The sequence below is a fragment of the Anopheles cruzii genome, chromosome 2, assembly GCF_943734635.1.
Source record: "Anopheles cruzii chromosome 2, idAnoCruzAS_RS32_06, whole genome shotgun sequence".
Classification (NCBI taxonomy): domain Eukaryota; kingdom Metazoa; phylum Arthropoda; class Insecta; order Diptera; family Culicidae; genus Anopheles; species Anopheles cruzii.
Genome location: NC_069144.1, coordinates 52745242 through 52758212, shown reverse-complemented (window position 1 = coordinate 52758212; position 12971 = coordinate 52745242). Strand labels below are relative to the sequence as shown.

General features: G+C 46.5%; 1 protein-coding gene and 1 non-coding gene across 2 annotated transcripts; both read right to left on the bottom strand.

Annotated features, from left to right (window-relative positions):
* Positions 1-593: 593 nt before the first annotated feature.
* LOC128266945 (membrane-bound alkaline phosphatase-like) lies at positions 594-12602 on the bottom strand. Its single transcript, XM_053003735.1, has 6 exons — positions 12441-12602; positions 11145-11279; positions 9859-10045; positions 8712-8884; positions 8456-8608; positions 594-1364 (listed from the first exon to the last, which is right to left on the bottom strand). The coding sequence occupies exons 1-6, from the start codon at positions 12600-12602 to the stop codon at positions 594-596; spliced, it is 1581 nt and encodes a 526-aa protein (XP_052859695.1).
* Positions 9465-9536, bottom strand: Trnae-cuc (transfer RNA glutamic acid (anticodon CUC)). Its single transcript has one exon. It is a non-coding gene; the product is annotated as a tRNA-Glu (tRNA).
* Positions 12603-12971: the final 369 nt, after the last annotated feature.

The window sequence follows — 12971 nt, the reverse complement described above, 5'->3', positions numbered from 1 at the left end:
ATTATACGCCAATTAGAGCAATTGCAATTGCAATACTTTTTGTACGTAGAAAATAAAAACTCAACCCACGAACACTTCTTTTATACATTTTTTGTGACTTGTTTCAAATTATGTTGCTTTCCGTTTTCAACACCAACCAGCAAAAGAACTATTTCATTAAAAAAAACCCGAAAAGTTCTCAATTCAGGTAATATTTCGTGGTTCAACATTCGTGATTTCAATTCAAAAATAAAACTACACTCCATAATAGCTACTTGAATGTTTGAATGTTGTTCATGTTGACCATGAATGTTTTCGAAAGCGAACCAAGCTACCATTTTCTCAGAAAGAAGCAAACTTTTCTATAGAAAATCTGCGTATTTCAGATTGTTACTAATATTATCAATTATTATATTTAGCAGAAGGGAAACGAAGGTACTTTGAAAATTGTTTTTTATTCTATCCTTCCCGTTAGTTACTGGCCGTTGTGCCGGATGAAGCTAGCCTATTTGAACACTTTCATCGTCGCCGAACTGGGTTGCCGAATTAATGTTAAAGTGGAGTTTGGCCTCATGATTTTGGCAACCAAAAAACCCGTGTTTTTGTTTGGCCATTTAAGAGAATAGTTTGGCCAGGACAACCGTCGCCAGGGCGGCCACAGAAAGGGTCATCGTGGTGGCCCCGTCGCATGCTCCATCCATGCAGGATGCGAATGCGATCGTGTGCGCGATAAAGTGCTGCTCGTAGCCGCCGGACAGCATGAAAGCCCAAGGGCCGGCGGCAAAGACGGTCGCATCTTCACCCCCGTCAACCCCCGCCGACAGTGGGACGGACGCCGGGCAGGTTCGTTCGTGCGGGTCGGCCATCCCTTCCAGCACCGTGACCGGATCGAGGCGACCGGTAGCGGTGCGGTAGAACGTGGAGTGAGCGGGCCCGCTGGCGTAGCTCAGCCCGAGGTAGGGCAACGCGTCGGCATCGCTGGTTCCGGCCGGGGCGGACACGATGTCGGAGTTACGGGCCGGATAGCCCGGAAGGGTCAGCGTGCTGCCGACGTCGTTCATCGAGATGAACAGGGTGTCCTGCTCGCTGCCCATCATTTTGGCCATGTTGAAGGCCCCGGCATAGTGGCGAACCTGCTCCAGCGCCTTGCGAGCCTTGTTCTGTTGGTGCGCCCGCTGGATGTTGCCATCCTCGACGAACAGCAGGAACCCCTCGGTGTGTGCCGGCTTCTGGAGCATCTCGAGCGAGTAGTGGACCATGCGCACCAGGGGAGGAGTCACCGCACCCTCCTGGCCGGCAAAGTCCGTACTGAACGGCAGATGGTCGTAGTCGAACAGACCGAGCAGATAGTCGATCTTCGAAGTGTCCAGCTTTCCGAGCTCATCCTGTTGGCGTAGAAAAGTACAGGAAAAGCGTTTTATTTCTGTTTAAAAATTGTTATTCGATCCGTCTCTCCGATTGATCCGGTAATTAATTAGTTATAGTTTCATTAACAATTTGAGCCTATCTTAAAACTATTAAATTGATGCGGTTGTGGTAACATAGTCAAATAAATTGTAAAAGTGGTCCACAATCTACAAAGCGAACAATAGAAATCATTGGTACTCAGTACGGCTAGGAAAATGAGGCAACACACCTTATTTCCTGCGGTTCGGTGCTCATATTTATTATTTTGAATAAAACGTGAGAATGAGATTGTTTAGGGTTGCACGATGAAAAGCAAGAAAATATAACAAACCACACGATAGTATCAGAAACCTTAATCAAAAATATCAGCCCGACTGATTAAAGGGCTTTCCTCTCTTCCGGAACCTCCGAAAGTTTTGTTCGGTCTTTGTTCGGCACACAAAGAACGACAACTTCACCGGAAGAAGCTATCTGTAGCGTCGGTGCCATTAACAAACACTCGCACACACACCAGCATCGACAGCATGCCACTTCGTACAAAAGTTAGCAATCCTTGTGTAAACTCTCCGGCGTCCCAGTAAATAGCATGGGACAGGACGATAACAAGCGAGGCGATATTGCCTCTAAATGGGATTGAAAATCAAATTAAACAACCAACCGGTTGTCGTGGGGGGGAGAGCAGAGACCGCTCCCTAAGGCAGCCTATTCCCTGCTGGGTGTTACTGGCAGGACTTTCCGCTTCCGAAGGGACGTGTCCTTCGGCAGCGAGCGGCAGTGTCTCTTTCGAGCACTTGCGGCCGCCGGGCGACCGAAGCAGATAGCGTCCCTTCTTCAGTGTGCAGGAGGGTTGTTGTATGAAAATTGCAACAATTGTTCCAGCGCGGAACCGAGGGTGGAACCGCGCCCGGCAGCGAAGAGAATTTAATAAATATTTAAAATTGTGATTAAAATTTAGATCCCGCCACGGTCGAGAAGCAGAGACAAGTTGTGCTTAGTCGCGGAAGTGGATGGACGAATTTGAAGTGGGAGCGATCACGCGGATGCCGTGATGCTAAATGTGGTGCAGTAATAACCGGAAATGGCCCTCGCTACGATCGACCTACAACTTTATTGAGACGGCGTGACTGAGAGTTTCAATAAAACAATAGCATTATGCCCAGATTTTGTACGGCAATCTCACCATCGAAACACTAATTATGTTATGAGAGTTCAAATGCTGACAGAAAAAACATTTCCAGTACGAACGAAGTACACGTAATAGGCCATAAATATGGATGTAGAAGGTAGAAATAACAGGGAATGAACAAAAAATTACAAAAAAGACACGGTAATCGATAAAACGAAAAAGACAGTCGAATTTTTTGTATAACCAAAACATGTAATAACCACCATAACATATCTATTAGTCAACTAAAACGAAAACATCAAAGTTCAACTAAAACATTATATAGAAAGCTAATAGGTCCCTTTTACCGGGGTCATGATATGCACAGCCATTCGACGCAGACAACGTGATACAAGTTAATCTGGCCATATTGTCAAAAAGTTTTCGTCCCTGAGGAAGGCCACTTTAGAAAAGGGTTTTATACTTCAATATCATCGTTTTAGTGCCTTGTGATTTGGAGAATTACCATGTTGAGGGGTGAAATCTTGACCAATAACACGTTTTGCATTACGAATGATTACTTCTTTCATCAAGTTATGGTGGGCTTTCGAATTGTCCCAACAAAGAGATGTCACAGTACTTCAGACCATATTTAAGACGGTTATCATTCCAAGATGTTGTCTGTAACTGATTACTTTGCTTGGTAATATACTAGGACTCGAACTGTTCATTCAATTTGATAAATTAACATTTAAATGGTATCTTTGGTAAATAACAACCATCGTAAGATATCGTTAGTCAAGTACTAGATTTCAAGTATGTCAGTTGGACAGTAAATCAGTACAACTGAGTTGGCATCCAAAGGATTACAAAGGTTCCAAATTATGCAAAAACTCATCTGGTTCTCTGGCAGCTGTTTTCTAAAATACAAAAGAAGATGGGGCAGGTCAGTATTTAATGAGAATCTGTGTATTTGAAACGTTAGCGTGGTACCATTAGCTTGACCATCCTAGCGGCTTTCTCATCGGGTTTCGTATCCTTCCACTCAGTACTCGAAAGTACAATTGAGCCTTCAATTTATGGCTCAATGTGTTGAAATAAATTAAACAATAATAGTTAGAATTCCCAACCGCACCAATAGTTTGTTTACACTTGGGTGACTTTAAGCGATATTCTTAAACTCAAAATAAGCTTTAGGGTTAAGACTTTCAGACTGCTGACTAAAACACTGATAGCATGTTTCGATCCTTGTTTCGTCAAGGGTTACGCAATTCACAACGACGCACGAGTTGCGGGAACTGTTGGCCGAAGCGTTATTAACGAAACGTTCTTGCGAAACCTTTAATTTTTTAATTTAAATTGATGAGCAACACGAGAGCAACGGTGTGGCCGAGTGTTCCGCTTTAATCGTCCGGTGTTGCTGTAGGCAAAACAAGGCCCCATCCTTGGGCGAGGGTGAGAAACATGAGTGCGAACCAGGGCGATGCGATATTAAAGATACGATACGAATTTCTAATTATTCGCGGCAACCGCTTCTGATATGCAATCAAGATTCTCCATTCACCATAAAGCCCTTTATTGTGATTGTGAAGCATAGCGGAGCTCACACACCGGCCGTGGCTTTGCTCGTCCTTTTTCGGCACAAAACTGTCCCACATTCCGCGAAAACACACACAAAACACAGTTTGCAACCTCGGCACACCCGGGCGCTCAACTTTAATTGGCCCCGTGTGCAGATTGCTTCTGGCGAAAGGATTTGCGAAAACCCTTTAAAAGAATTGTCTGTCCCTTCTACGGCCGTACTGCCATTAGCCGTGCTGCAATTCGCCATTCGGTGTGCTGCGATTGAGATTGTGTTTTTTCGTTTCACTTTCGCACGCGTTTGCTGACCGGCGGTTGTTGGCGAAATCGAAATCGATTCGTTGTCGCAATTTTCTCGGGCGACCAAAGTACGATTAGTTTCCAGCGGTGTGGCAGCGGGTTCGGGTTCACACCTTCCCATGTGTGCGAGGGCATTTGTGTGTTTGTGCTTCGGCTCTTTAATCGGTTTGCCGTGTCCTAATCCCTTTGCCACAGGGCCCCGTTGCCCCGGTCGATGAGCATTGGCCCCGTTACCTCCGCAGGTGAACTCGGGACAACACGCCCGGGATGCACCAGGTGCTCTGAGCGTTGCACAAAAATGCTACGGGCCAATGCTCATCGCAGGCCACATGTGGCCAAATCACGAACCCCATGCAGACGACGAGATTTTTATGTCTCAATAAAAGTTGCGGTTTGGGGCGCGAACGGCCCCGGCTAGGCGGTCAACCGACCGCCGACTTTTATACCGTTAATTAATGACGATGATCAATTTTAATGAATTCGCCATCGTTTGCGCAGCGCAAACGAGGCGCAATGTTGGAATGTTGGGTTAGTGGAAAAATTGGGACCGTGTTTCGCGCCGACTGCTCCGGCAAGCGGATTAACAGTGCCCAAAACCGGCGGATTATCCCGGGTCACTGGGTAATAAAGAGAATAATCGGAGAAAGATAATCCGGAAGAGTTTCCATAAGTTGCAGGTTTTTATCACACTTCATTTCGCTTTCGGATGAGTGTGCGGAATGCGAATTAGTGCAATGCTAATTCCCGAAAGCCATCCCGTAAAAGATTGACCGTCTCGTAAAGGCTAGCACCACAGAAATGAAAGCAGATAACAATAAATTAAAATTTCAGTTAATTGCTGAACCTCTTCAGAGATAAAGAAATAAACGTTTTTCGGCCGGACGGCATCGGCATCGAGGCCGTTAAAATGAAATGCCAAATAAATGCCGGCCGATCCCGCTGCGAGGAGAGTTTGATCAGAATCTCTTGTCCGCGCCGAATGATTGACAGTAAAGACGGAGGCCACAACATTGGGACGTGACCGCGTTTGTGATTGCGAAATTTTTGGCGAATGCCCGAAAGACGCTGGTGCAAGGTAACCGAGGAACGAGTGGAAATAAAAACTCCAAACTCGGAGCATAATCAGCGACGACGATCAAGAATCGAGTCTTTTTATCGACCTCTCTCACTCTCTCTCTCTGTGGTCTGTGCGGCCAAGAAAACGCGTTTCGCACCCGACACGATCCGGTTCCAAGCTCCGGTTGGGCTTCTTCGGGCTTCGAGGTCGGTTCTGGCGGAGTTTCCCCGGGGGCCCAGGAGGGACGATCGGCGTTTGAACGGCGGCTGCAGCAGAAGAAGAGCGTCCGGAGCGTGTGTTTGTAGAACTGCAATCCGGTTGCAGTGCACGCAAAATCGAACACGGAGCCGAGGTCGGCCGAGTTGGCAATGTTGGCCGATGCACCGATTACGCCGGCAAAGCAAAGGCGGCCGCTTTTTTCTGTGCCGCAATACGTGTCCCGGTGCCTGCCGCGGGGAGAATCACAATGGGGCCGCGTCACTAGAGAGCTGGTCAAATTTACAAATGGTTTTGAAAATGAGATATTAAGGTTGTTTGACTATAAATCTGAACTTTGTATTGATCTTCTCTCATCCTGATTAATGTGTAGATTTTTTGTATAATAGTTGCTTAGTTTGTTAAGGTCCTTAGTTAGATTAACTTGACTTTTGTTTCCGTTTCCTTTGCTTTTTCTCTTGCTTTCTGGTCGAATTGTACCGTTTAGCTAGTTCCAATGAGAACGTTAGTTCCAATCACTGCTGGAACCTATTGCGTTTCCATACCTGGAACCTATTGCGTAAAGCAATAATTGTGAACCTATTAAAAATGAACTGAACGTGTTTGTATAATTTATCATATTGCAGTTTAAGAGAAAAGTAACATAATGAGAAATGCAACCTGCGTTGCAGTAAAATGCCATTTGTTCGTTGAAATTCCAAAAACCATTGTCATTGCTAATAAAAAAATCCCTACTGCTTTATTTTTCACTTATTTTATTTATCTATTTGTGCCAATCAGTAAAAACGCAAAGCGCCCACCGTGCGCGGGACGAACGAGAACGGTGTTCCTGGCGATGAAAAATCTTTGGCCCGTGGTTCGCGCTTGGCTCGTCGCCTTGCTCCTCCCGAGACGTGTTACGCGCCCAAGGCGACCCCGTGCCTACCGTCCCCACCCCACCAGCCGCTCTTCCTCGCCCATAAAACGAACGGCGAAAACAAGGATTGGCTTGGCGCTGGGGCCAATTCATGGATCGCAATTGACGTTTTGCCGAATGATTTATATCAGCCATTTTACACTGCCGGCCGCGCATACGGGGTGATAAATCAAATCACAACTATCCTCCGCATCCGGTCCGGCCGGCCGACCGACCAGCCGAAGCGTACGTTCCGTGTGCATCCGGCGGAATGTTCCGTTGAGCTCGATTTTCAAACTTTTCGTTTCGTTTCAGTTTTTCCCGTTTTATTTCATCACCACGGAAGAGGTGGAATCTGGCCCACCGATGCACATTTGGTGCAATATTTGCCAACTGTGAGTCAGCGCCGTATATCGCTTTCACCTTGATTACTGCCGCTCACTCTGTCTATCCATCAGCTGGACCGCCGGCCGGTGGACAGTGTCCGAAGGTCGCACAAATTGAGATGCAAGTGGCATGTCAAACGGGCCAGGCGGTGCATGGTGCATTTTATCGGCCAATAAATCATCGACCTCCCGTCGTTTGGGTTTAAATAGTTTTGCTTTACCAATTACTTGCTTCGTTGGTGCCTCCAAAGTGCCAACTCGCTCCTATCGCCCGGAGTTCGGGCGGCATGGATTAAGCATCTGCGAAATCACCGTTTATGGTACTGATTTATGGTGACGGGCTGGGGTTTTGCAAGTTGTCCAGCGTCCAGTGCATTCGATGTACTTTGATTTTATGGTCGCAACTTAGCACCAGTCGCTATTAAAAGTTATTGGTCAGGTTTTCCCATTCCGAAGCCAGTTCATATAATGAATGATGATTTTTATGATTCTTCAGAAATGCATCCTCACGCATCCGACAGGTCTACTGACATTCTACTTCTCTTTTACATCGCACAGAAGGCAACGCAAGACCCAAAAGTGTCCTTCAATTTTGTTGTTGTATCGAGTGAGTTAACTTTGGTACCGATACGACTTCAACTCTGATTGTCAATAAAATTCTTCTTGAATTAATGTGAAGAGCCGTATCAAGTTCACATAACTCTTACGATTTCTAAATGAAGTAAAAGGGTGTTACATAAACTACGGTTAGTCCTTCAGTGAGTCAGAATTTCCTATAGGAAACGTCCACAATTTCAGAAACTCATTACAGTTATTCCAGTAATGAATGACAATGAAAGTAAGTAATACCAACATTATGGAAAATTAAATGTAATTAAATGTAAATTGTGCGTGAAGGTGAAGAATAGAATGAGAAGAACTTGAAATGTTGGTTCAAGAGACGCATTTCTGTCTGTAGCATCTGTGGTCCAACCAAATCTCCAAGGCCGGGTTGACACACCAAAATAGTGTGCAGCTAATCTACCTGGTACTGTTCACATTTTGAAGCAACATCAAGCATGAGTTGTTGAAACTATGCTGTGCCAACAACAACATAAAACAGTTAATCATTCTTGCGTACACGTTCGTTACAATACCGTCAAACAACAGAGCAACAAACAAACAACAAAACACAGCCCAAAACGTCTGTGTGTGCAGGAATTCACTACACAAACACATTCTTCAAGCCGGTGAGCCGGTAATTTATAGGCGCTCACTGGAATCACATCAGTGGCATAAATTCTCACGCTTCCAAAAATAGGACTTCGAATCTCTAACCCGGTTCACGGGGCGGCAGCTGTTAAAGGAGTGTTTCATTCGGGGCTTTACTTAGCCGCGAGGGTTTTCCCGGGAAAAAGCCGCCCATCCACCACGGATTGGGCACGGTGGTGGTGGCACCACTCCAACTGTGGCGAAAGGGAAATCAATGGAATGGCTGGAAGTGTCGAAGTGGGAAATGAAATAAAAATGGGAAAATTCAAATTACGCACCACGCTCGTGATGTAGGTGGCGTTCACTCCGGCACCCTTCGACTGTTGCCACTCGCTGATGAGGTTGCTGCCATCGGTTCGCAGCCCACGGTTGCCGGAAGCGTCCGTTTCGGTTGTGGGAAGAAACTGCTTTCGTCCGCCACCGAGTATGACCTGGAAACCGGAAACGAAGTTCGCGCCGCGAAGCGACGATGATGGAAAGTGTAGAAAGTTTAGTCTCTCTCTTCCGTTCTGCGTTCGGTTGGCACCGTCGTACCTTGAAATGCTTGCCAATGTCTCCGTGAATCAGTTGATGGGCAATGTCGGGGACGTTGGTAGGACTGCAACCGGCCCCCGTCACATCCGCATCGCTTTCCCACCGGCTGTCCGGGCTGTTGGCGTAGAGGGCCGCGTTCGAGCCGGAAGTGACGCGGGAAGTTGTCGCGAATCCTGCAAGTTGGAGCGAGTTTAGTGGAGAGTTTAGAGGGCCTTCTTGGCGGGAAGGGGGCCGAAAGCTACAGTAATTTGTTAAGGCCACATCAGGATCAACCGAGAGGCAAAGTTTTCCAGCCTTATCTTGATGTTCTTCGCATGAAAAATTAGAGTTTTCAAAGAGGCACCAGAAGTGTTGTGTAGAAGGTATTCTTGTTGTTTGGGGTACTCTAATATTTTAATTACTGTTCCTTTTCTAATTACTTAAATTGCTTTTAGCGTGATAATAAATGAGTGTGTAACACACAACAAAGTTGCCACTTATTTTAAAGCTGCTTTATTATAAGATCTATTTTATCAATTAAATACTTATTTCAATTCTGTGAATTTAACCACAAAGACATCACAGAAGGAAAAGAAAAATCATGAAACCATTAGTCTGTGAATTATTCAATGTGGACAAAAAAAACATTGTTGCTTAATGTTTTGTTTTGATATCTTTTTGAAGACGAGAAGACAGTAATAAAATCTACTACCAACTTAATGGGCAGTCGTTGAGTTATTACACAAGTTACATTAAACATGAAAAAAATTGCTTTTCCCATACCGGGAATCGAACCCGGGCCTTCCGGGTGAGAGCCGGATATCCTAACCACTAGACAATATGGGACCACAGAAAATCTAACTGCAACGGACGATTTTCATTTCAAAAATAAAACGCGGCACGGAATGCGCAAGTCGATACGGTTTTGGCCGTTCCGGATTTAGAATCCGAGCTTAACCTTACAGCGTGGCAGCCCGATACGACGGACTATTTTCAATTGCGCGACACAGATATCGCTTCAGGAACAGAGGAACCCGACAGAAACGTGCCACGTTTGTCTGAGGCGTAACGATAAAAAATTTAATTGAACCAAAGCGAAAACGATTGAATCACGATAAATCACGCCTCAACCGGGAGCTTCCGGCCAGTCATCCCCGCTTCGACTTACCGACAGCTTTGCCCGCCTCGAGGGCCCATTTGGCGATCGATGCGAGTTTTTTGGCCGGATCGAGCGTACAGTCGCCCCGGTTGACCGTCGGGTCCACGGCCACCGTGCCCCGGTTCGACTTGACGCCGGTCAGGAAGGCCGTCCCGGCACAGGCGCTGTCCGGGACGCGGCTATCGACACAGTATGTCTACCGTTGGTGGAAGAGAAAGAAGTGGAAAAACTCGTAAATCGGTAAATAAACAATCGGAAAAGTGGCAAGAAAAACCAATCGATGCCCCCGCAGCCCGCCCGCCGGCCACTTTCAAACCCTGGGAATCCGGGGGGTGGATGTTTTGTCTCTTCGGCGTGGCCAGTATGGAACACCCTTCGAACACCGAAGGGTAGTTCCGTGCGAAGTGCCGAACTAAGTTGCCAATTTATTACCCTCCAACTCCTTAGTTCGCGTCGGTGCTGGGCCGGGAAAATGGATCCACTCTTCCCACACGGACGAATCGTGGACTCGGTACCATACGCTCCCAATCAATACCCGGGGTTCTGGTATCGCTCCGACTCCCCAAAAAGGTGTCATCACCGTGTTTTCGGCCTCGGGGCTTCGGCCGCCAGGCCCAGACCCGGTTGGCCACGCAAACGCAGCTTTACCGACCGCCCGAGTCTCACCCGTCATCACGCGGACCGCCTGGATATCTTACGATGGTCCTCGGTCCAGAACCGGTAATCATGTTGCACACGCCGTGTTTCTTCTTTTTGCGGTCCACCGAGCATGACCGAGCTCCGGCTGGCAACGGCAACGGAGCGGCTGACGAAATTAAAGAAGGGAAAAATATGCTCCGCGGCGAGGTCACCGCCGTCCGGTGAGGCGGTCCGGTTTTGCTTTGTGACCTTCGGGCGCACATTTGTTTTTTCGCTTCAACCGGACTGGCCCAAAAAATCATCATTATTAATTTCCCTTGATTGTTGCTAATAAGTACGGTAAGCACAAGGCAAAGTGCTGAAGCCGAGGAGCGCAGTAGGGGGTTGGTAATGTTGCGGGTCAAAAGCGTGGAGCGAATCGTAGAAAAGGATATAATCCATTTCACAACCCAACATCAACGTACTTTTGAACAAACCATTTATTAAAGCCTTGCCTTGTTCAGCTAAACTAGTTTGCGGATCTCCTTCCGGTTTTCTTATGACAATGGCAGCAGAATTTAGTAGAGTGCCAAGCAAACGTCGAGCCCAACTCTGAATTAAAGCCCACCAATATGCCCACCCCGGAATGCGAAGCCTTCCCGAGAAACTATCCTTACCCGAGCATTGCCGCTCCACTTGAGCTCCTCGAAGGCCAGCGTGGCGTTGTCTCCACCGTTGTAGGAGCGGGCGGCTGTGACCGTTGTCTGGGACATGCCGGCTCCGACAAACACCATGATGTTCTTGGCAATGTTCTGTTCATACGGTGTTAGGTGGCCGTCGGTCGAACGGCGCAAATAATAGAGGAAGCAGTCAAAGTGATGTATGGGACCGATACAGAGCCATGTGGAAAAAGAGAGTATAAGGGAAACAAATCACATCAGATTTAAAGCACAACTACGGGCTATCGATTCAAAGACTAAACTAAAGACAATGTACGAAAGAATTACACTGGTTTGGCGAGTAATATGAAACGAGATAAGTCATATATGAAATGCAGTAAAATTTACTTTAGAGTGTAAGTCTTTAATTAGCATTGACTGATAGCACACAGAGTTTAAAAGAATGTAATGTTAAATAATAATGTTCAAAAGTTTCAGGTGAACCCTTTAGAAATTCAAATACTGATTCAATTTATATTGGTTTACTTGTGGCTCACAGATTCATATCCTGCACCTTTCGCAAATTAGACGACCGGTTTGCCAATGGCACCGTGTATCGATTTGGTCATATAAATTTAAAAAAATGCGGAATGGTGCCAATAGGCTCACCACTGGGACTATATGACCGAAATGATACAAAGTGTCGCTAGCTACAGCACTCCAACATTTTGTATCCTTTTTCTATTTGTTTTCAACTTTTAAGAAACACTTGCAACTGATTACGAAGTGCATCACGCAGTAACAGCTGTAAGCTACCGAACATAGCCACTTGATACCGGCCACGGCCAGTATCAGTTCCATCAGAGAAGTCTGCCGATCAGATAGAGAAAACGTTGTGGGAACACTGTTATCAACCAGCTGGGTCGGCTTGGACTTAACACTGGATCAAGTGGCCGCTGGTCATTGATTGATTGATTGCTCTAGCTCGTTTTTTTCTGTCTGTGGCCTCTGTTCGAACTTTTATGAATGGTTTCATATCTTCGTCCACTAATCGCGATAATAGGCAATCTGGCGTTAATCTTGCGCCACACTCCTTATCGATGTCTTCTTCGGTGTCGGATTGATAAGCGGCTGCCTAGTTTCATTCTTTACAGAAGTAACGCGGCATGCTCCATTGATTTGAGTCACAGCATAGAATACCGATTAACGATAGAAAGTGCTTCACTATTCACTACTGGTCACTAACTGGTTTAGTGTAAATGTGTCCTATAACTATCCTAACAACTGTCTAAACCGCGAGTGGGCAATAATTACAATCTTCTGCATGGTGTAATCCTTCTTCTCGAACAGCAGCTCGTGTGCCATGTGCTGCCAGTAGTGTGCATCGTGCTCCTCGTGTGCGAAAATCGCATCGAAAGAGAAGGATCCAGCGAGGACCAAAACCGCTGTCGCTACTAGTGTCGAGCCGCCCATCATCCTGACAGCATCCAGAGTCACTAATCGTTTTTTTGCCACACACGCGCACAGTACACAGATGGCAGTCGTCAATCACAGCGCGAAACCTACTGACCGTAGCCGAGGCGTGTGCCAGCCCTTTTTATAGGCATCTGATAAGGTCGTTGGCGTAGGTTGTTGAATAAATGTCGGCGTACCTTCGCACCGCAACGATTTGAATGCAGTGTCGACGGAGTGTCTCTGGGGCCTGGAATGCTGGAGTCTGGAAGGATGAGCCTTAAAAGATAGCTTCAACAGTGGCCAAAGATATCCGATGCTTTCCGATTTAGGGAAACCACATCCTCCACAAATTCTACGAAGCTACGCGGAAACCACCGGTGCTCGAACGCG

Bases quoted from the DNA above. Each gene is read 5' to 3' on its own strand.
- LOC128266945 (XM_053003735.1), bottom strand. From the start codon at position 12,602: ATGATGGGCGGCTCGACACTAGTAGCGACAGCGGTTTTGGTCCTCGCT. The intron at 11,280-12,440 runs GTAATTATTGCC...CCGTATGAACAG, and splicing joins ATTACACCATGCAGAAGATT to AACATTGCCAAGAACATCAT. The intron at 1,365-8,455 runs GTGCGTAATTTG...CTACGCCAACAG, and splicing joins CCACCTACATCACGAGCGTG to GATGAGCTCGGAAAGCTGGA.